The sequence below is a fragment of the Trichosurus vulpecula genome, chromosome 8 (genome assembly GCF_011100635.1).
Source record: "Trichosurus vulpecula isolate mTriVul1 chromosome 8, mTriVul1.pri, whole genome shotgun sequence".
Classification (NCBI taxonomy): domain Eukaryota; kingdom Metazoa; phylum Chordata; class Mammalia; order Diprotodontia; family Phalangeridae; genus Trichosurus; species Trichosurus vulpecula.
This window is the reverse complement of record NC_050580.1, coordinates 209503283-209525856: the sequence shown is the minus strand read 5'-3', so window position 1 is coordinate 209525856 and position 22574 is coordinate 209503283. Positions and strand designations below refer to the sequence as shown.

The 22574-nt window shown below is 39.1% G+C and overlaps 1 protein-coding gene across 3 annotated transcripts in view; it reads left to right on the top strand.

Moving 5' to 3' along the window:
• The first annotated feature begins 353 nt into the window (after positions 1-353).
• Positions 354-22574, top strand: part of PRPF39 (pre-mRNA processing factor 39) — a 51490-nt gene continuing 29269 nt past the window's right edge. The window contains exons 1-4 of one of the 3 annotated variants that reach the window (XM_036736199.1): positions 354-491; positions 11981-12334; positions 13176-13301; positions 13946-14064. In XM_036736199.1, the coding sequence (XP_036592094.1) occupies positions 12014-12334; positions 13176-13301; positions 13946-14064 (566 nt within the window). In that variant the 5' untranslated portion in view covers positions 354-491; positions 11981-12013. The other 2 variants (XM_036736200.1, XM_036736201.1) reach the window with 2 other exon arrangements.

Here is a 22574-nt window from a genome sequence, read left to right as displayed (position 1 = left end):
AAACATAGTAGGTTCTTAACACTTTTGCTGACTTGACAGTAAGCAGAACAGCAAGATCCCGCGGGACACTGGCGGCTGGAGGCTTCCCCGGCTCAGCACAGGTGAAGCTGGCAGAGAGCGCGTGGAGCGCACCGGGGTCAGCAGGGCGCCAGCTGCGGGGGATTCCGGGACTCAGCTCACGTGAGAGGAGCAGAAAGGAGGTGGAATGCAACAGCGCGGATCTGCTGGGGGGCAGGGCTCTAGCCCAGGTGGACCCGCCAGAGCGTGGGTGGAGCGCGGCGCGGAGACACGTGACCCCGCGGCCCGCGAGGGGGGGGCGCGGACGCATGCGCTCTGCGCTCTCTGCGTGTCGTGGGCGGGGCGCTCGGAGCTACCGCAGCCGCAGTAGCAGAAGCCGCCGCGGCCGCTGCGGACGTGGCCGTCTGGGCTCGTTTTGTGGGGAACCAGGCCCGTGTCTCTCCTTGATGGCGTTGAACGGCTTCCAGCTCAAGGTTAGTGCGGGTCGGGCGGCGAGGTAGAAACACTAGCAGAGAGCCGGCCGCCGACTTCTCTGGGGGTAAGGCCTGGTTTAATTTGGCTCGGCCCTGGGCCTAACTCCACCTCCCCACCCCCCACCCCACAGGCCCTTGCGGCCTGGCCTGTACTTGGCGCCCGAAGCGCCTAGTGCTGCCGCCCCCCTCCCCCCATTCCTCCGGCCCTCGCAGGCCCTGTTTCGACCTTATTGCGGCCCTTTCGGATTTAGGCTGGGACTTGCCCGCCTCCTTGGCACCATGAGGTTGTTGGGCGAGGCTTTACCGATAGCCATCCCCCGCCGCCAATTTGAAAGCAACGCGGGATGGGGGCCGGGGGTGGGGCGGGGGAGCCGGGACAAATCCTACAGAGCTAAGGCTCGATCGCCTTTCCGGGATATAGAAAATCCTACGGTCAAGTCATTGTACAAGCACATTATGCATCTTCTGTAGTGTCAGGCGCTGTGTTAAATCCCGGATCACGAGCAGGCAGCGGCGGTATGTAGAGAGGTCAAAGTCCCCTTTTGTCAGGTTTCTGGAACAGGAAGAGAACTCGAGCAGTCACTTTGGAGCCCACTTTTTCTTCCTGATAGTTCTAGAGCCAGCCTCAGTTTTTTTTTTCATTCCTACTTTGTAATACAATCGGCGAGCACTTTACTAAGTGCCTAACATGTCCCAGGTGTTGGTAATAACGACAAAAATGAAAGTCCTTCATCTCAAGGAATTTACAGTCAGTGGTGAGTAGGGGATGAAGGGGAAGAAAGACACAATTTGTATGCTGGAAAAAAGACAAAGTACTTTTTTGGGGGATCAGGAAAGGCTTCATGTTAAAACTGGAGCCTTAAGCTCTGGGTTTTTAGGGAAACTAGACGTTCTAAGAGTCACAAGTGAGGGAAGAAAGCATTCTAGGCAGAGGAAACAGGTGAGAGTGCCCTCCATGAAGGATGGTAAAGTGGCATTTGGGCCTGGACCTTAAAGAGTGTGAGGTAAGTCACAGGAAGCCTGGAAAGATAGTTTGGGATGAATGCCAGATAAAAGAGTTTACATTTTATTTTAGAAATAATTAGGAGATCCCTACATTTTGTTGATTAATGTGAAGTGACATGGTTTGACTTGTGATTTAGGGAAATCATTGTCAATTGAATTAAGAATGGGTTGGATTGCAGGAGGGTGCGCTGACTTGAGGTAGGCAAAACTGAGGATGGTGGTTGTGTGATTGAACAGAATGTGGCAGAGGTGGGTTTTGGAGGTACAGAGGACAAGTTTTGGCAACTGAATTGAGTTTGTGAGGTCTGGAGAAATGGGGAGTTGAGGATGACACCAAAGTTTTAAAAACCTTGGGTTACTGTAAAAACGATGATGACCTCAGCTAGATATAGGGAAGTCTGAAAGTTGAGTATGTTTCTGGGGGAAAGATCTGTTATGTTTTGAATATGTTGGATTCAAGATAACTTGTATGGAATATTCAGTTTGAAATGTCCAATAGGTGATTTATGGGACTGGATCCCAGGAGAGAGACTTGGACTGACTCTATAGATCTAGGAATCATCTTCATAGAAATTAATTAAACCCACGGGAGCTGGTTAGTGAGAGAATATAGAGGAAAAAGATAAGCGGTCCTAGGAGAGAGCCTTGAGGTATACTTACTGATATTAAATGAGGGGTAATCCAGCAAAGAGGACTGGATTGGAGCACACAGCTAGGTGGACAACAAAAAGAGAGAGTATCTAGAACTGAGAGGGTGGTCAACAGTGTCAGAAGCTGTGAGTAGATTTTTGAGGCTGAGGATTGAGAAAAGGCTGTCAGTTTTGGCAATTGAGATCATTTAGAGCAGTTTCGGCTAAGTGAAGAGATTCTAGGCTGGAAGTAAGAAGTGATAACTGTAGATAACTTTCCTTAGGAGCTTTAGAAATGAAGGGGAGATAATAGGGTAACTTGAGGGGATGGTAAGATCTCGTGAGAATTTTTAAGTTAAATAATGCTGCCTTATTGACAAGGCTTCAAGTAGCCCTGTTAGGCAGTTTTAATAGTAGATTCAGGAAGATCTTGCTTCACACCCTGCCTCTTACACATACTTGCTTTATATCCCCAGGCAGGTCATTTAACTTCTCTGTGCCCTAGGTGACTGGAATGAAAAGGCATTAAGTGAAGCTGCTAAGTTGCAGCTACTGTTAACTTTTTATATATTTTCTAAGGTGTGGAACTTTTCCCTGTGTATCCTTTAATAAAGATAAAATGGCAATAAGAAGTAGAGGTCTCATTAGATTTTTGTGAACCCAGTAATCAACTCCATGATAATAGGCTCTGCGGATAATAGGTGAGGTGAGATTGATGTCACATAACTGAGGTGATAATTGAGACAGGAAGAATCCAGTATTTTCTCTGTCTGAGGTTCAAGCATTACTAGGTAGACTCCTATAAATAATTATCTAGGAAAAAAAATATAATGTAATTCTCACTTTCTATGGAAATGGAGTTTTCTTTTTAGGAATAGAAGCAGTGGGTCCTTATTTAGAAACATACTGCGTTTGTCTTGCTGAAGTATAGAATTATTTTAAATAAGGTTACCAAAGTTTCTTTAAGACATTTTCAAAGACTAAGATTATTTCTTTTGCCTGTTCACCTTTATATCCTAATTTGAAGCAGCTTCTGGGCTGGTGGGGTACTTCTTTCATTGATCTTTCTGGGCTTTGTTGCACTGATTTAATGCATTTCATTGTAGTTTAAATTACTGAAGTTGATGTACTTAGTCAACTGAGCCAAGCAGAATCATTTCTGCTTACCATAATTAGAGACTTTTGACCCCCTATTTTACTACTTGAGTTATTTATACATTGGTTAAATTTCAGTCATTATCAGAGGATCTTAAAGGCCTTTACTTAAAGCCTTGTTAGCCTAAGCTGTGTTTGTTTTAATCACTGTTAACAAAGTAACCTGACCAGGTAATCTGGAAGTTTAGAATGTTATAGCAGCTCCAATTTAGCATTTTTTTTTCACTCTACATCTTCACTACTTTCTAATTAATACTTGTGCTTTTCTTTTTTTTCTTTACCCATTTATTTATTCCTACACTCATTTGTTCCACTCTTCCACTGGGGCAGGATTGGTGGTGAAGGTAGGGAGAAGGGAAGGTACTGATTCTAATTAGCTAGTGCTTAACAACAACCAAAACAAAAAAAGCCAAAACCTTTTGACATGGGGGCATGGGGTGTATTTGTACTTTTTCCTTGAAATGTTCTTATGAAAAGACCTCAAACCATAAAATCTTAGTATTAAAAGAAACTTCAGAGATCATTAAAGATACATTCCCTTTATAGGTCAGGAAACTAAGCTTATAAATAAAGTTGGTATCTGCCCTGGGACTAAAAACCTATGTCTCCTGACAACCATTTCTTAGTGATGTCTTCCAATATTTGGTTTTGGTTATTTTTGGCGGGGCAGTTGGGGTTAACTGACTTGCCCAAGGTCACACGGCTAGTACTCAAGTGTCTGAGGTCACATTTGAACTCAGGTCCTCCTGACTCTAGGGCCCGTGCTCTAATCATTGTGCCACCTAGCTGCCCCAATGCCTTCCAGTATTTAAATGTTAGAAAAACTACTGAAAATAATAATCAGTGATATGACTTGTGAAATTTTTTTTGTTGGTTACAGGGAAATTTTCCCAGAGAAAATGAATGCATTTCTTCCCCCTTCCTACCCACTTTTTAAAGAAATGTAGCTTATTCAAATCATCCTAAAAATCAAAGTTATTGTTAAATCAATATTGTCATGGCTAGCACATTTTTTAGGTAGTTAAAATTTATTACACTGTAGGAGATATTTCAAGTACTTATGGCTGACTGACATTTTAACAAGCATTTATTAAGTCTGCTTTTTGTCAAGACCCTTTGTGTAAGAAACAGGAGGATACGAGGACAAAAACCTTTACAGTACCCACCCTTAATAACTTACTTCCTACTGGAGGGAATAATTGTATACAGATAAGTAAATAGAAAATATATACAAAATGAAAATAATTTAGGGATGGGGAGGGAAGCACTAACTGGGCGGAATTGAGAGAAAGACTCCTAAGTGGCACTCAATTTGAAGGGAGTTAGGGATTCTAGGAGGCAGAGAAGATGGAGAGTATTCTAGGCACGGGCAGCCTGTGCAAAGAAACAGTACATGATATGTAGAAGGAAAAAACAAGCAAAACAGTTTGACTAACACAGAGTCTTTGAAGGGGAATAATGTGAAATCAATCTGGAAAGACTGGTTTGAGCCAGCTCGTTAAGGGCTTTTAATGATAATTAGTTGGAGGCTGCTATGATGGTTCAAGTGATGGAGGATAGGGTTTGGTTGGCTGTAGTACATGGAAAGAAAGGGGTGGATGAGAGACATGTCCTGTGGGTACAATTGACAGGATAGACTGACATTTAACTAGTTTTGTGAACCAGTCTCACATGATTTCTTAAGATGTATCCAATTTTAGTACCTTGAAGTCTCTTTTATCATGAGTATATACGGTATACACTTTGTGAGACTATTGCAAATACAAGAGCCTCTGATATACTAGAGCTTTGGAACACAAGTCAAGAGACCTGGCTTCTGGTCGTAAGTTCTTAGATTTGGAGCTAGGAGAAAACTTAAAATGACCTTATCCAACCCCACATTTTCAGGAGGATATGGAAAGAGCATAGAGGTGCAGAGATGTCATGATTTGTCCATGGCTTACATACATGTATGGTTCAGATTCCAATCCACAACCTCTGGTTGCAAATTTAGTGATATTTCTCCTGTACCATACAAAAAGTGTTTGTTTCCTGTCACATGCTCTGTAAGTTTGGGCAGTGTGGCATAGTGGAGTCCAACTTGGGTTCAGACTCCTCCGTATTAATTGTGTGACAATAGACAAGTCAGTTAAGTTCTCTGGGTCTGAATTTCCTTTTCAGTAAATGTGAATAATTATACTGTGTGGTACCTACCTTACACGTATATGAAATTCAAATGAGATAATTTATTTCATTTTGGGTTGGATTAAATGGTCTAATAGCATCCAGTCCAGTTTGACTTGAACATAGTTTTACAATTTAAATCATTTTGAAATTTTATGGTTTTTATATTTATAACATCATTGTTCATATTTAGGATTTATAAGATGCCAATCCTCAGTCAGGAATTCTGTCCTCAACTATGATTATTTGTTATTATCCAGTTATTTTTCAATCATTTCCAACTCATTATGGACCCCATTTGGGATTTTCTTGGCAAAGATAACTAGAGTGGTTTTCCATTTTCTCCAGATGATTTTACAGATGAGGAAACAGGCAAATGAGGTTAAGTGACTTGCCTAGGGTCACCCAATTAAGTGTCTGAGGTCAGATTTGAATTCTGGACAGGTTTAGCACTCTATCCACATTACCACCTAAACTGCCCTAACTATAATTATAGAGCTGTCCAAAAGTGGTATGTGGCCTGTTCAGGGAGGAATAGCATCTCCTGGTGTGAGGGCTGGCCAAGCCCTTTTCAGGGCCACTCAGTCCACCTTTGGCATCCACCTGGCGTTCAACCTGTGGCTTGAAGAAGCTGTAGCATGGGTAGCAACCACACCCCAGTAAAACCATCTTGGCAGATGGGCTAAACCAGATTAAGGGTAACCAACAGCCCTTAAACCTGTAGGTGAGTTAGGGGATGTCTTCCCCAAGCATGTGAAGACTCCCCCTGGTGGAATGGGTGGATGAGAACAATTTGATCCAACAGTCATGAAGGTAGCTGAAGCAGGTGCTGTGTCACAAATGCCAACGTCATCCACTGCATCCCAGTCCATCCCCAGTCCTCTTGACTTGTGTCTTGTCACTGGACTTTGTTGATGACTTTGGAAGAGAGAGTAAGGCTGACTTTATGCAGCTCTGCCTCAAGTCTCATTCATGTACAAGTGAATATATTACCCCATGATATCATTGGATCCTCTTTGAAAATGAAGGATAAACAACAGAACTATCCAAAAATGGAATGGGCTGCCTTGGGAGAGAATGGATTCCCTCTTATTAAAAGCCAAGGCTGGATAACCACTAGCTGGGTGGGTATGTTTTAGAAGAAATTCTTATTCTAGTACTGCTTCAGTTATCTTGCAGATGACTCAGAAACCTAATCTTTTTTTTTTTTCCCTGAAATCTAGCCCTTCAAAAGTTGCCTGGTGAACATCTCCCTCTAAATGTCCTGTAGGCATCTAAGACTCAACATGTCTATAATGAAACTCATTATGTTTTCCTCTTAGAGGCTGTAGGAGGAAAATATGACTATGAAGCCATAAAAATATAATTATTACCTTAAACGTTTTTGTTAAGATGCTATGGAGAAAAGATTTAGTTCATTTTTCTGCTTGGTCTTTATTTTTTATTTATTGTAGAAATTTCTAAAAATATAGAAGCAGTTCCCTGTTGGGACAATATATGTTGTATTTGTAAAGTCATTGTTTGATTTGTAACTATGCCCAAAGGGCAATAAAACTGTATACTCTTTGACCCAGCAATACCACTAGTGGATCTGTACCCCAAAGAGATCAAAGGAAAAAAAGAAAAGGACCCATATGTATAAAAATATTTATCTCAGGGGGCAGCTAGATGCGCGCAGTGAGTAGATCACTGGCCCTGGAGTCAGGAGGACCCGAGTTCAAATCTGGCCTCAGACACTTGACACACTTACTAGCTGTGTGATCTTGGGCAAGTCGCTTAGCCCCAATTGCCCTGCCTTCACCCCCCCAAAATAAAAAATAATAAAAAGTCATCTAAAAAATATTTCTCTCAGCTCTTTTTGTGTTGGCAAAGAATTGGAAATTGAGGGTATGACTAGCAGTTGGGAAATGACTGAAGAAGTTGTATATGATTGTGATGGAATGCTGTTGTTTGTCCTTTGTTCTTGAAGAGGACGATGACATCAGGTAGGGGTGATGCCATGACTTGCAAGTCTATTGGATTTAAGTGAAGGAGAGCTATGCAAAGTCACCAGCTTCACTTTCTCCTGCACAGCCATCAGGACTAGTGGCAAGATACAGATCAGGAAGACTGGATGGAGATGGCCCAGGATGCAGTGGGAGACCTTGGCCTTTTTAAGCTAAGAAGGTCTTTCTCATGTCTCAGTTCATGTTGGAATGCTATTGTGAAGTAAGAAATGGCAGTGGATGGTTTCAGAAAACCTGTGTAGACTAATTTGAGCTGAAAATGATGTGAGCAGAACTAAGAACATTGTACATAGTAATAGCAATATTGTTAACAACTGTGAAAAACTTGGCTACTCTGAGCAATACAGTGATCCGTGACAATTCCAAAGGACTCATGATGAAAAATACTATCCGCCTCCAGAGAGAGAACTCTTGAGTGCAGATTGAAGCATATTTTCTTTCACTTTATTTTTCTTGTCTTTTGTTTTTTTCTTTCACAACATGGTTAATGTGGAAATGTGACTTCATACGTATAATGGGTATTATTTTTTGCCATCTCAATGAGTGAGGGAAGGGCTGGAGAGAGAATTCAGAACTAAAAACAAATTTTTAAAAATGTAATTGGGAAGTTTGTAACAAAAGAAATCAAAATATCCAACTTTAAAAAAAATTATATTGTTTGTAGGCCAGTCTTCCCTGGGACTTTTCCAAGATCTATAGGAAGGTCAAGTTAGATGTATGTTTACGTTAAAATGGGCGCATAATACAACTGTGTTCATGTACAAGTTAATGCTTTTTTTTCCTTTCCTTTTCATCTTGTCATTGACCCTATTTTCTATCATCATCTATTCCGTAGAGGAAGTACATAGAATCATAAATGATTTGAGAGTACAATTTGGCCTGTTAAGTTTTTTAGTGCTAGCTAAGCACTCTAGCTAGCAACAGTTAGAAACCTAAGTCTCTAGTTTATTGCTTCTTGTTGCACTTATCACCAATTATCATTTATTGATAATTGGGTTTTTTTTTTTTAAATTAGAGCTGGCCCCTTTGTCATTAATGCTTTGGTTTGAAGTTCCACCTCTTACACATGCTAGCTGTGAATCTCTACAAATCCTTTAACCTCTCAGTGCCCCAGGCAACTCTCTAGAATATAAATTGTAGAAATAGGGCTGATCTGCAATTATAGAGGCAGAACTTTCTCTTAGGGAGTATCCTTTGCCAATGAAATCACAGTTCCAGGGCAAAAAAAAAAATCTTTTATAGTAGATGTTGTGCTTACAGATACTTCTTATTTAAAATTATTTTTGAAGCCATATTTAGACAATGTATTCTAGGCTTTTTTGAAGATGCAATTGAATAAAAAGAAAAGATGAAGGGTGTTTAGGTGACTATATTCCTTGCAATTTAGAAGTTAAAACTTCTAAAAGTTCGGTTCAAATTGAGAATGTCAAACTGAAATGTGAATGGAATAGAGTATTGACTGTACCATAAAATTGAGAATTTAGGAATGAAGAGTATACACAGCAGAGGATAAAAAGGATTGTATGTAAAACCATCAATTTATACTTCTTAGTTGGGAGGTGGGTAAATAACATGTTTACATCACAGATCCTCTTAAGTGATTCAAAGTTAGATTTCTTTATTGTTGCTATTTTTGTATAAACTGTTCTGGTTCTGCTCATTTCACTCTTGGTAATTCATTTTACCCAGGATTCTCTGAAATCATGTCTTGTTATTTCTTACAGTACAATAATATTCCATTCCATTCATATATTACAATTTGTTCAGCTATTCCCCAGTTGATCGGCAGCTCACCCTTAGAATCTAGTTCAATAACCCACCCTTTTTGTGGCCCCCCCCCCCATCAGGATCAGGAAATTAATTTTGCTTTTAGTCATTTCCTCTCCTATTTTCCTCCCTTTCAACAGCTCTCCCTCCCCCCCCATCCCTGTTTGTGTCCCTGTTGAATATGACATGTTTCTATACTAAACTGTAGGTATGTTCATTCCATTTTCCTTTGCTTCAGATAAGTGAGATTCGCCCGATGGCTGGTCCTTCTCCTTACATTTTTGTATCCTGTTCTTCTCATATACCCCAAATATGAGAAATAGCAAGTTCCACCCCCTTCTTTCTCCTTTCTGATCATTTCTCTCTCCTATTCGTTAAACTACAGTAGTTCCCTAAAGCTACCAGGATAAAATATAAAAATTTTAGAATCTTCTGTGACCTGGCTCCTTCCTAGCTTTCCAGTCTACTTACACCTTATTCTCCTTCATGCACTCTGTGATCAGTGACTAGAGATTCCTTATTCTTTCTCACACAAGAGATTCCATTTCCCACCTTCTTGTATTTTTTTCCCCATTGGTATCCCCCGTGCTTGGAATTTCCTTTCTCTTCATCTCCCTCCCCCTCATGGTTTTCCCAGCTTCCCTCAAGTATGAGTTAAAAATCTTTGCCTTCTGCAAGAAACCTTTCCTGGTCCTCCTTAATGCCTTCTCTAAGATTATTTCCAGTTTATCATACGTGTGTGTGTGTGTGTATGTGTATGTTTGTCTCGTTTGGACCTAGTTCTTTGCATGTTGTGTCTCCCCTTAGATCAGGGCTGTCCAAAATGCAGCCTGCAGACAGCATGTCCCCCTACGAGCATAGAAATTATGTAAATGCTTTAGTAAATGAAGCTGAGCTACCATGCTGAGCTCTCACTAAAATGGCAAATCAAAATATATTGTCTATTGTTTCAATAAAAAACCTAAGGTTGGACAGCCCTGCCTTCGATTATGAACTAGAAGGCAGGGATATTTTGCCTTTGTATCTCTAGAGATTAGCACAGTGCCTGGCACATAGTAAGCACTTAGTAAATATTTTCTGACTTGACTTCCTACACTAGTATATTCCTTTCACTATTCCTTCATTTTTCCCTCTAAAACCCTGAGGAAAGAACCAGTCCACCTCCAGAACCATTGTTTTCCATATTTAACTCCCTTAGGGAAATGGAATGCTACATATATGTACATATATGTGTAGAGTGCATGAAGAGGAGTAATGTAAGTCAGTCTCAAAAAATAGGTTAAATTCAGGTTGCAAAGGGCTATAAATGCCAAGCAGGTATTTATATTTTATCCCAGAGGTAATAGGGAATACTGGAGTTTATTGAGTAAGAATGATATGGTCATATGGTGTTTTGAGCATAAGTGATACACTTAAGGAAAATCATCTTGGCAGCTTTGTAAAAGATGCATTGAAGCAGGAAGAGATTTGAGGTGGCAAGGAGACCTTAGGAAGCCTTCTCAACATTCTAGGCTAGAAGTAATGAAGGAGGACTGAACTAAGAAGGTAATGACTATATGAGTAGTGAGGTGGGATCAGATACAAAGATGTTGTGGATATAGAAATGAAAAGATTTGGTAAATGGATATTTGAGTTGAGTGAGAGTGAAAAAATAGAGGGTAATACAGAAGTTACAAACCTGGATGATGGGAAGAATGATTATATTTTTGGTAAGGGGAAGTTCGGTAGGTTGGGTAGACTTGGGACTAATCATTTCCCCTCTCTGGTCCTCAATTTCCCCATTTGTAAAACTGAATTATTTATCCTACCTTTAATAGCAGTGCCTGGTACATAGTAATATTTAATAAATGGCATGTTCACTTATCCTTGTATGTCCTGTAGGTCCAAGTATAAATAACTCGAACACATAAGGAAAGCACTCATAAGTGTTTGTGGATAGAACAAATGATGAAAAGTTGTATCAGCATTGTGATTCAGAGCAGCACTTCTTAAACTGCGGGTTGTGACCCTATGTGGGGCTGTGTAAGTGAATGTAGGGGTTGTGAAAAATTTGGCAACAGTGAAAGTTCTCTGAATGCTCAACGACCAAAAATTAATTCAAAATCAAACACGTAATGAATCCAACATATTTCCGGCAGCACTTGCCCATATTACATCACTTGACTTCACTGCAGCCTTATTTCTGAATACACAGCACGCACACTTTGCACTGTGTGTGCTGTCACACCATGTAACAACAACAACAAATGGTGCCAGAAATAGCTCGGCTCAGATTTGAGACTAGTGTCTTTAATAAATGGTAAGGTTACGTGTTTACTAAAGAATTTTTTAAAACAAATTTCATAGGGGCAGCTAGGTGGCTTCAGTGAGTAGAGCACTGGCCCTGGAGTCAGGAGGACCTGAGTTCAAATACGGCCTCAGACACTTGACTAGCTGTGTGCCCTTGGGCAAGTCACTTAACCCCAAATTGCCCTGCCTTTCCCCCCTCCAAAAAAAACCCAACAAATTTCATTATGATTTACTATCAGTAAATGTTTGATTTATATACTTCATATATCTGTATACCCAGGGTCACATAAAAATTTCTTGGGTGAAAAGGGGTCATGAGTGGAAAAAGTTTAAGAAGATTTAGAGGATAGTGAATTTGAGTATTGAAGTACATTTCTTTTGCATTTGAGTAGACTACTTGAAGAGGGTTGATTGCATGTGGTGATTTTTTTATTATCTTTTGGAAGACGGTGATTTTTATTGTATGTTTTCACAGGTTATTGTTTAACAGAAGACAGCATCAGCAGCTATGCAGAATTCTGCTCACATGGATGAGTACAACAATTCTAGCAATGGCAATGCAAGCAATGGTTCTGAGGTAGCCATAGAGCAGCCCACTGATTTCAGTACTGAGATTATGAATGTTATGGAGATGGAACAGTCACCTGATGGTTCTCCAAATGTGAATGAAGAAAACACAGAGGAAAATGAAATTTCAAATGCAGAGCTACCAGTGACAGACACTGAAGCACAGTTTCCTCCAGAATATGAGAAGTTTTGGAAAACTGTAGAAAATAATCTTCAAGATTTTACTGGCTGGGTATATTTGCTGCAGTATGTAGAACAGGAGGTTAGTAGTTATTTAAATTAAGGATGAATGGGGAGGCATAGAAAATATTAACTTTATCAGGCAAGTCCTTATTCTTAAAATTTTTTGTTTCAAATTGTTTAGCTTTACAGTGCTTTTCAGACCTTAATGAGACTTTAAAAATTTAAGAAAATGTTGTTTTTTTTAATAGTGTGATTTTGCTTAAAGGTTCTTGTCTTATCCTGTATCTTGGTAGGACAAAATAGAAATTGAATGAAATCTTTAATAATGTGAATAGTAGGGAAATGTTTCTAGTATCATTTTTATGGGAAAAGAGTACTAGCTCATAGCATAAGTTTTATGTTACTGAACGTTAAAATGTGCTCACAGTTAGATTTAATGGCTTGCTACCTAAGTCAACAAGCATTGTAGTTGCACAAGTATGGTCATCAGTAAGTATGCTTTAGATTTTAAGCTTGTTGTTTCATGAGCAGCAACATAACTTAGTGGGATGGAGATTGGCTTTCAAGTCAAGAAGATTTAACTTTTGAATCAGTCTTTAAATACTAGGCAGTGTGACCTGGGGAAGTAACTTAATCTCAGCATCAGTTTCCTCATTTGTAAAATGGGGATAATAATAGCACCTGCTTCATAAGATTGTCATGAGGGTCAGATGAGATCATGTTTCTATAGTGCTTTGCAATCTTAGGCACAATATAAATTATTACTTGGTATTTCTTTTAATCCATTCCTTTATTTGTATTAAAATATTATTTAGATGAACATTTTCTAGTATGTTATTTGATAAAGGGTGGTTTGTGTTCTTCATGTAAGAAATAAGATTTTTAAAAAACATTCTGCTTGTGTTTTTTCTCCCCATCAGAATCACTTGCTGGCTGCCAGGAAAGCATTTGACAAATTTTTTACACACTACCCATATTGCTATGGTTATTGGAAAAAGTATGCAGACCTTGAAAAGCGCCATGACAACATTAAACAATCAGATGAGGTGCGTACATCACAGAATGAAGTTAACACCATTAGGTACTGTAAGCCAAATAATAACAAAACACTTTTTTTTTTTTGGCTGGCAGTACCTACCATATATGCTCAAATAGTTTAATAGGGTATTTTATTTGCATTTGTCACTCTTGTGGCATTTGTAGCTAATATTTTCTCTCTTTGTTGGCAGGTGCGTAAAACCTCAACAGTTTGTCAAGCTTTGCAGTGCAAGCCTCTGTATTACACTGCAGCTTAACAAGTAGGGCAGGGCTTTTCTCACTTACATTTATTTCTCATTTTCCAAATAATATAGTTGGTTTGCTAGTCACATTTGCTACGTCTTATTGCATTTTTGGTCAGACGCTGTCATTGATGCTCTAATGGGTCTGTGCCCTATGGTCTGTACCCCAAAGCCTGCCCACACAACCCGGTCAGAATGCAGGGACTGCTGCGCTTTGAAGATCAAGATTCTGCACGTGGGGATCAGAACATTGCCATGTTCTATCCAACCTCCACCCAAATGGTAATGGTAGATTATTTAAACAAAATTCCAGTAATTAGTATTTCTAAGGTTCACCGGATAACACAGTGTTGCCTCTCTTTTAAGAAATAAATAAATATTTGAAGTACAGTTTGTTGTTTTCTTCTTAGGTTTATCGGCGAGGGCTTCAGGCAATACCTCTTAGTGTTGATCTTTGGATTCATTATATAAACTTCTTAAAAGAAACATTGGACCCAGATGATCCTGAGACAAATAATACTATAAGAGGGTAGGTGAAATATAGATGTTATTTTCTTGACCTGGGTGGGGAGGTAAGGACTTTCCTGCATTTGATTGAATTTTTTTTTGCCCTAGCATGTGGTTCGTTTTTATAAAGGTACAATGTGAAGTTGAATTCCTTTTGGTTCCCATTCAGTTGTGGACTTTTCTAAAGTTTTGTTCTTTTCCTTCTTTGCTATATTTTCTCTCATCGGGTCTTAAAATTTTTCCTCTTTTTGCCTCCCCCCCCACCTCCCCCACCTCCTCCTTTGCAAAGGGGAAAAAAAATGGAGAAAGTATAGGAATGGGATCTACACTAGTAATTTTCCTGACTGATTCTTGGCCCAGACCTAGACCGTTGGTACTTACGTTTTTTTTAACTATATTTTTGACCTCCTCTCCCTACCTTTTATAATTGCCTTTATGTGGTTGATGTTTTTTGACAGCCAGGTGGCACTTTTTGTTTATCTTTGTGTTATATTTGTCTATATCTAAAAGGAGCACGTTGGATGCCCAGTTCTTAGAGTTTGGCAGACTATTTTTCCCTGTAATTGATTAGATTTTCATTTAGTAATAACTTAAATGCTGTGCCAGTTCTATTCAGTTCCTAACCTCTCAGTGATCTAAGTAACTCTAAAACTAGAAGTTGCAAAGAAGGTGCCCCTTTTCATTGGTAGGATTTGCCTTTCCTGGAGGTTCCCTATTCCAATGAAGTCACAAATCCATTCCATTATCTATATCCCTATTTAGCACCTTTAATCAAAATTTTAGTTAGTTCAAATGTTTCTTCGTGTCTCCCTCTGTTGATTTCCTTTGTAATTCTGTGTATTTTTTTTTTTCCCCAAAAAACATTATTTTGAGAAGGGGTCATTGGTTTCACCAGACTAACAAAGGGATCTGTGACACAAAAGGGTTGGGAAACCCCTGCTTTAGATACAGCGTCATAAGTGGTAGTGTGTGGTACGGATTTACAAATCCAAGAATTAAAAACAGAGGCATCTCATGGTGAAAGTAGAAAGGAAAATTTTACGATCCCACGGGAAAGGGCAACTCCGAGGGTCCTCTCGGTGTCAGAGTGCAATGGACACAGAGAATTGGGGTGTTTATATAGGTCCCTAACCGCAATTCCCCCTCCCAACCTCCTTCCTCTGAGCTTGAAGACGTAAGCTTTGAGGGTACAATCTGGATGCAATAAATGTATCCCAGTGACAATGGCAAAGAACAAACAGTATGGTTATTTTTGACAAGCAGGTGACAGACATAACCTTCCCACCATTCTTATCCCATTCTCCCATCAATCTGAAGTGATAAATCTATCTTAGTGACGATGACAATGAACAAATAGTTTGGTTATCTGTGACAGGCAGAAGCCAGTTGTTGGTTACCTCATCTTCACATCTGTGGCAAACTAGCTTTTCCCATCACCTTTACATCTGTGATGGATATCCCCAGCACCCTTACCCTTGTCTCCTATCATTCTTATACCTAACTGGTCTTGCACGTCTACATTGCACCTGGCTTTCTGGCTTTTCATCCATTCTTCTCCCAAGCCAGGGGTCCCTTATCCTGGGGTCACTACACAGGGGGTGAGCATCCTGTGTCCTATCCTTACTCTCAGAGGATTTTATGGTTGCTGACTTATTTACCTCAACCCTACTTTCTTTCAGGCCTCTTGCTCTTAGGTAAATACATAGGATGTGAGCATCCTGTGTCCTATTCTTAACCTCGGAGCCTTCTGGTCACTAGCTTCACTTATGGAGGGGAAAACATCTAAGTAGAGAAATGGCTTTACAGAAAGGAAAATAAGTAGAGAAATGGGACTCACTATCCTACTTATTTCTATTTATTTAATTTGTCCCCTTTTATGAGAGGTCTTCACTCATTCCACACAGTAGTAACCTTCTAGGATTGCCCACAAAATCCATTCATAGAATCACAAACGTTAAAATTAGAATTGACATTGCCTTTTAAAAAATTATTGATATCTTTTGTTTTTACATTGCCTATCTATTCCCATATATCCTTCCCTACCCTTTCCCAGAGAGCCATCACTTATACTAAAGAATTTTTAAAAATGAAAAGGGAAGTTACAGTTTATCAGAACATACCAATATTTTGGAAAAATTTGACATATGTAATATTTCATACATCCCCCCTTCTGTAAAGGAGCGTGGGTGGGTTAGAGGTTGGGCAGTGGGGTTCATTATAGTTCTCTCTGAAGCCAAGCTTATTCTTTATAGTTTCACAACATCCATCTTCAGTTGTTGTGTGGGGGTTGTTCCATTTCTGTTGATGTTGTACATGTTGTTTTGCTGGCTCCTCTTTATTTTGTATCAATTTATGTAAGTCTTTTCCATGCTTTTTTATATTCATCATGTATTTCCCTAAAGCACAATAATATTCCATTACATTTGTATACCACAGTCTAGCCAGCCATTCCCCTTTGATGGGCATCTTTTTTGTTCCCTGTTCTTCCCTATTACAAAAAGTGCTGCTGTGAATATTTTAGGGTATATAGAGCCTTTTTTTATATCAGAGACTTACTTGGGTTATATGTGTAGCAGCAGAATCTTTGAGTCATTTTTGTACTTTATTTACATAACTGCACATTGCTTGCTTCCAAGAATGGTTGAAATTATTTGAAGCTCCACTAACAGTCCATTAGTATGCCTATTTTTTCTACGTTCCTCCAACCTTGATTATTCGTATCTTTTATAACCTTTGCTAATTTGCTGGATGCAAGGTGCCTACTGATCTCTAACTATTCGTTGTTGGCTTGTGATTGCCATCTTTTGGATTCACTTGAGGCCTTATAAATTCTTTTCTAGCTCTGCATTTTAATTTTGTGTGTAAATTTTGTTTCACATGTTTTTTGCTAATATGTTGTCAAATTGCTTTCTAATCTGTTCTACTACTCTTTACCACATTAAGAGTTAAACCTGTTTACATTCACCATTATGGTTGTTTTCCCTGCAGCTCTTATTACAATTTTTCCTCTCTTTGCCCCTCACCTCCTTGTTTACAAAAAAAAAAAAAAACTGGAATCTACAGTAGTATCTGACTACTTTTTTGCCTAGACCCAGACAATTGGTTCTTACATATTTTTACTCTAGTTTTGACCTCCTCTCCCCGCTACCCCCCTATTTAATGATTACCCTTGTGTAGTTGATGTTTTTGGATAGCTAGGAGGCACAGAGGATAGAACACTGGATTTGGTAATCAGGAAGACTCATCTCCCTGAGTTCAAATGTGGCCTCAGACACTAGCTGGGTGACCCTGAACAAGTCACTTAACCCTGTTTGCCTCAGTTTCCTCATCTGTAAAATGAGCTAGAGAGGATGGCAAACCACTCTGGTATCTTTGTCAAGAAAGTCCCAAATGGGGTCACAAAGAGTCAGACATGACTGAAATGACTGGAACAACAGAAGTTGATACTTGTTTTGTTTGTGATTATTCCCTACCTCTTAAACATATCTTTCCATTTTCCCTTCTTTACCTGTTTCCCTGAATTTACTTGATTGCTATAATAAATTATGTATTAAAGTTCCCCTTTGTCTTGTTGCAATAAAAATGTGGTTTGTGACATGCTTGCTTCTCACCTCTCTTTGTATAGTCTTATTGTCCACAAAAAGTATGAGAAATAAGTCCCTCTCCTCTTTTTTCCCTGAGTGTATTCCTCTTTTCCTTCCCTTTTCTTTTTTCTTTTAAAATGTATGAAATAAAGCAGAACCATACCCAGGCCAAACTGTACATTTGTCTTTATTTTCTCTGATCCTTCAAGACAATTGAGAATGTGAAGAACCAATTGTTTTTTTCCTCCCTCAATTGGAATATATCACTGGATCAACCCCCAGACCAGGGGTGGGGAACCTGCAGCCTTGAGGCCATATGTGGCCCTGTAGATTCTGAAGTGCAGCCCAGCCCTTTGACTGAATCCAAACTTCACAGAACAAATCTGCTTAATAAAAGGATTTCTTCTGCAAAACTTGAACTGAGTCAAAAGGCTGCAACCAACACCTAGAAGGCCATATGTGGCCTCACGCTGAGGCCTTAGGTTCCCCACCCCTGACCTAGACCTTTCTAGTTGCTCAACTGTGTTTGCCTTTCCCATTTTCCCTTCTCTTATGCTTATACTCGAAATCAATTCTGCACATCTCAGGTCTTTTAATCTGGACTGCTTGAGAGTTCCTTCTATGGTTTGTTGTTATACCAACTCCCCTCCCTCCCCCCCTTTTTTTTTAACCCCTGCAGGATTATCCTCAGTTTTGCAAGGTGCCTTTGGGTATGTCATATTCCCAAGATTTCTTTTCCTTTTTAAGTGTGGCATTGTCTAGTGTGACTCTGAATATGGTTCCTTTGTATTTTAATTTTTTTTCTTTTTGGCTATTTTCACTGTTTCTTTAATCAGGAAGCTCTGGATTTTGCACACAATATTTCTGAGTGTTTTTTATTTGGGGCTTCTTTCAGGAGGTAACCAACCAGTGGAGTATTTCTATTTAAGTTTGCCCTCTGGTTGTAATAGTTGTGGGCAGCTTCTTTTATGATTTTTTAAAAGAATATGGTATCTAAGTTTTTTCTTTGGTCATATTTTTCATGGAATCTGATGATTCTTTTTTTAAATAGTATTTTATTTTTTTCCAGCTACATGTAAAGACAATTTTTAACATTTTAAGTTCCAGATTTTCTCCCTCCTTCCCCTCCCCCTCACTAAAATGTTGAGCAATTTGATATAGGTTATATGCAGTCATGTAAAACATATTCCCATATTAGTTATGTTGTGAAAGAAGAAACAGATCAAAAGGAAGAAACCCGGGAAAAAAGTAAAGTAAGTGAAACTAGTCTGTTTCAATCTGCATTCAGACTCCACCAGTTCTTTTTCTGAACGTGGATAGCATTTTCCATCATGAGTCTTTTGGAGTTGTCTTGGATCATTGTATTGCTGAGAATAGCTAAGTCAATCATAGTTGGTCATCATTACAATATTGCTATTACCGTGTACAGCGTTCTCCTGATTCTGCTCACTTTACTTTGATTCAGTTCATGTAATTCTTTACAGGTTTTTCTGAAAATGTTCTGCTTGTCAGTTCTTATAGAACAATAGTATTCCAGACATTGACACACCCCATTGTTTAAGCATTCCTCAAATGATGGCCATCCCCCCAATTCCTAATTCTTTGCGACCACGAAAAGAGCTGCTATATACCAACAGTGCATTAGTGTTCCAATTTCCCCACATCCTCTTCAACATTTATCACTTTCCTCTTCTGTCATACTAGCCAATCTGATAGGTGTGAGGTGGTACCTCAGAGTTGTTTTAATTTTCATTTCTCTAATCAATAGTGATTTAGAACATTTTTTCATATAACTTTAGATGGCTTTGATTTCTTCATCTGAAAACTGCTTATTCATGTTGGTGGACAACACTTATGATTCTTAAGTTACTTTTTCTCACCTCCAAGCCAGTTCTTTTTCATAGTTAGATACCTAATTTGTTCTTTTTTCTTAGTTGATTTTTCTATAATTGAAGGATTTTTTTAGAGGGCATTTATTAAATGTTTACTATGGGGATACAAATAGAAAAGGAAAGACAGCCCCTATTCTCATGAAGGTTGTATTATTCTAATTTCACTTTGGTCCATAAAGTTACAAGAATGGTGAGTGGATATTCAGCTTACTTCATCCCACAACAGTGTAAGAATTGGTTTCATGGTGGTTGATGGTTCCAAAACTGGGAAGAGGGATAAAATTCCAGTGTTAAGGCTAAGTTACTGGGTTATGACCTTACGTGGTTGTGAGGGGTTCTGTGGAGTTAGTGGCACAAGAGAGGAGGAAGTAAATGAAACATTGCTGGGGCTTTTGGGGGGATAGGGAGAATAGGGGGAACTTTCTCAAAGTAATGTTTTGGGAGAGGCATTTACCAGTCAAGGGAGTAGACCTTGAGGTGCAAATTCCCTGAATTCATGGTCTCTGGTGTAGACCTGAATAAAGTTGTAGAGCAGGTGGCTAAAATAGAGGGAATAAAACATTGAATCTTCTTTATAAGTGCTTATTTGTACTTGTTATGGAGTTATTTTCTTGTATCTTAAGCCATTATATTTCTTCAGCATATTAAGAATTTTCTTCTGTTTACACGTCTCCAGCCTTAATTCCTATATTTTTTGTATTAGGGACTTTGTCCTCTCCCACCGTTCTGGATGATGTGGCTGGGTCCTGATTTCCTCCTTGCCTTTTTTTTTTTTTTAATGAACTTAACAAAAATACCATTTAAATATAACATGGACAGGAAGTTTATTTGAAACTGAACAATTTGTAAAATGTACATATTTATATGTGTGTGTGTGTGTGTGTGTATATATATGTATGCAATAGTAGCAAAACTGCCCTTGTTTTTCACCCTTTCTGAACTTCATTCTTCTGTATCTTATGTATTTTTTTTGGAGGGGGGGAAGGCAAGGCAGTTGGAGTTAAGTGACTTGCCCAAGGTCACACAGCTAGTAAGTGTGTCAAGTATCTCAGGCCAGATTTAAATTAAGGTTCTCCTGACTCCAGTGCTGGTGCTCTACTCACTGCGCCATTTAGCTGCCCACCTATACATTTTTAAAGTGTTTCATTTATAATCTTTTCTTTAAAAAAAGTTGGCATCCTTATTAGTATTCACTCACTATAGCCTTGGACCTTCACCCTCACAGTCCATCCCAACCAGAAGCCCTCCCTTTTATCCATATAGGTATAGTTATCAAAGACAAATTCATACATTAGTCATATCTGAAGAAGAATGTCTCATTCTTAGCTGATTCATGACCTCTTACCAAGAGATTTTTACTTTGATAAAAGCTCTTAAATCTTCCCATTGTCATAGACACTGTATAAATCTTTTCTTGGTTTTACTTCACTCTGCATCAGTCATACAAATTCCCATATTTCTCTGAATTCTCTTTAAGGGTCTCCAAAACAATTTTTAAAAACCCTATAAATGGAACTTTGTTTTTCCAAAGAACATAAACATGCCCTCATACAAAAATGATCAGGAAAAGAGGATTGTATATGAAACTGAATGTATTGTTTCTGTCTTGTATTTTAACATATAGTTAAAATGGAAGTACCAACAGTGACCTGGTTTTCTGTAGTCCATTCTGAACTTTGTTTTTTATTTTATCATTTTTATTTAATATTTTAGTTTTCAACATTGATTTCCACAAGATTTTGAGTTACAAATTTTTCCCCGTTTCTACCCTCCTCCCCATTCCAAGATGGAATATATTCTGATTGCCTCGTTCCCCAGTCAGCCCTCCCTTCTTTCACCTCACTCCCACTTTCTCGTAGGGCAGGATAGATTGTTATGCCCCATTCCCTATATAGTTTCCCAGCTATATGCAAAAAACAACTTTTTTTTTAAGTATCTGCTTTTAAAACTTCGAGTTCCAAATTCTCTACCCTCTTCCCTTCCCACCCACCCTTCCTAGGAAGGCAAGCAATTCAACATAGATCACACATTTATAATTATGTAAAACACTTCCACGGTGCTCATGTTTTGAAAGACTAACTATGTTTTCTTCTGTCCTGTCCCCCTTTACTCAGTTTTCTCCCTTGACCCTTTCCGTTTTCAAAAGTGTTTGCTCTTGTTTACCTCCTCCCTCTGTCTGTTCTCCCTTCTATCATCTCCCCTTTTTCATCCCCTTCCCCTTACTTTCCTGTGGAGTAAGATACCCAATTGAGTGTGTGTGTTATTCCTTCCTCAAGTCAGATCCTATGAGAGCAACATTCACTCATTTCCCCCTCGCCTGCCCCCTCTTCCCTTCCAAAAGAACTGCTTTTTCTTGCCACTTGTATGTGAGGTAATTTACCACATTCTGTCCCTCCCTTTCTCCTTCTCTCAATACATTCCTCTCTCTCCCCTTAAGTTTATTTCATTTTCTTAGATATCATCCCTTCGTATTCAACTCATCCTGTGCCCTCTATCTATATTCCCTTCAACTCCCCTACTGCTGAGAAAGGTCTCATGAATTACACACATCTTCTTTCCATGTAGGAATGTAAATATAACAGTTCAACTTTAGTAAGTCCCTTATGAATTCTCTTTCTTGTTTACCTTTTCATGCTTCTCTTGATTCTTGTATTGGAAGTCAACTTTTCTATTCAGCTCTGGTCTTTTCATTGAGAAAGCTTGAAAGTCCTCTATTTTATTGAAAGTCCATATTTTGCCTTGGAGCATGATACTCAGTTTTGCTGGGTAGGTGCTTCTTGGTTTTAATCCTAGCTCCTTTGACCTCCAGAATATCATATTCCAAGCCCTTCTAACCCTTAATGTAGAAGCTGCTAGATCTTGTATTATTCTGATTGTGTTTCCATAGTATTCAATCTTTCTGGCTGCTTGAAGTATTTTCTCCTTGACCTGGAAATTCTGGGATTTGGTGACAATATTCCTAGGAGTTTTCTTTTTGGGATCTTTTTTGAGAGGTGATCAGTGGATTCTTTCAATTTCTATTGTACCTTCTGGTTCTAGAATATCAGGGCAGTTTT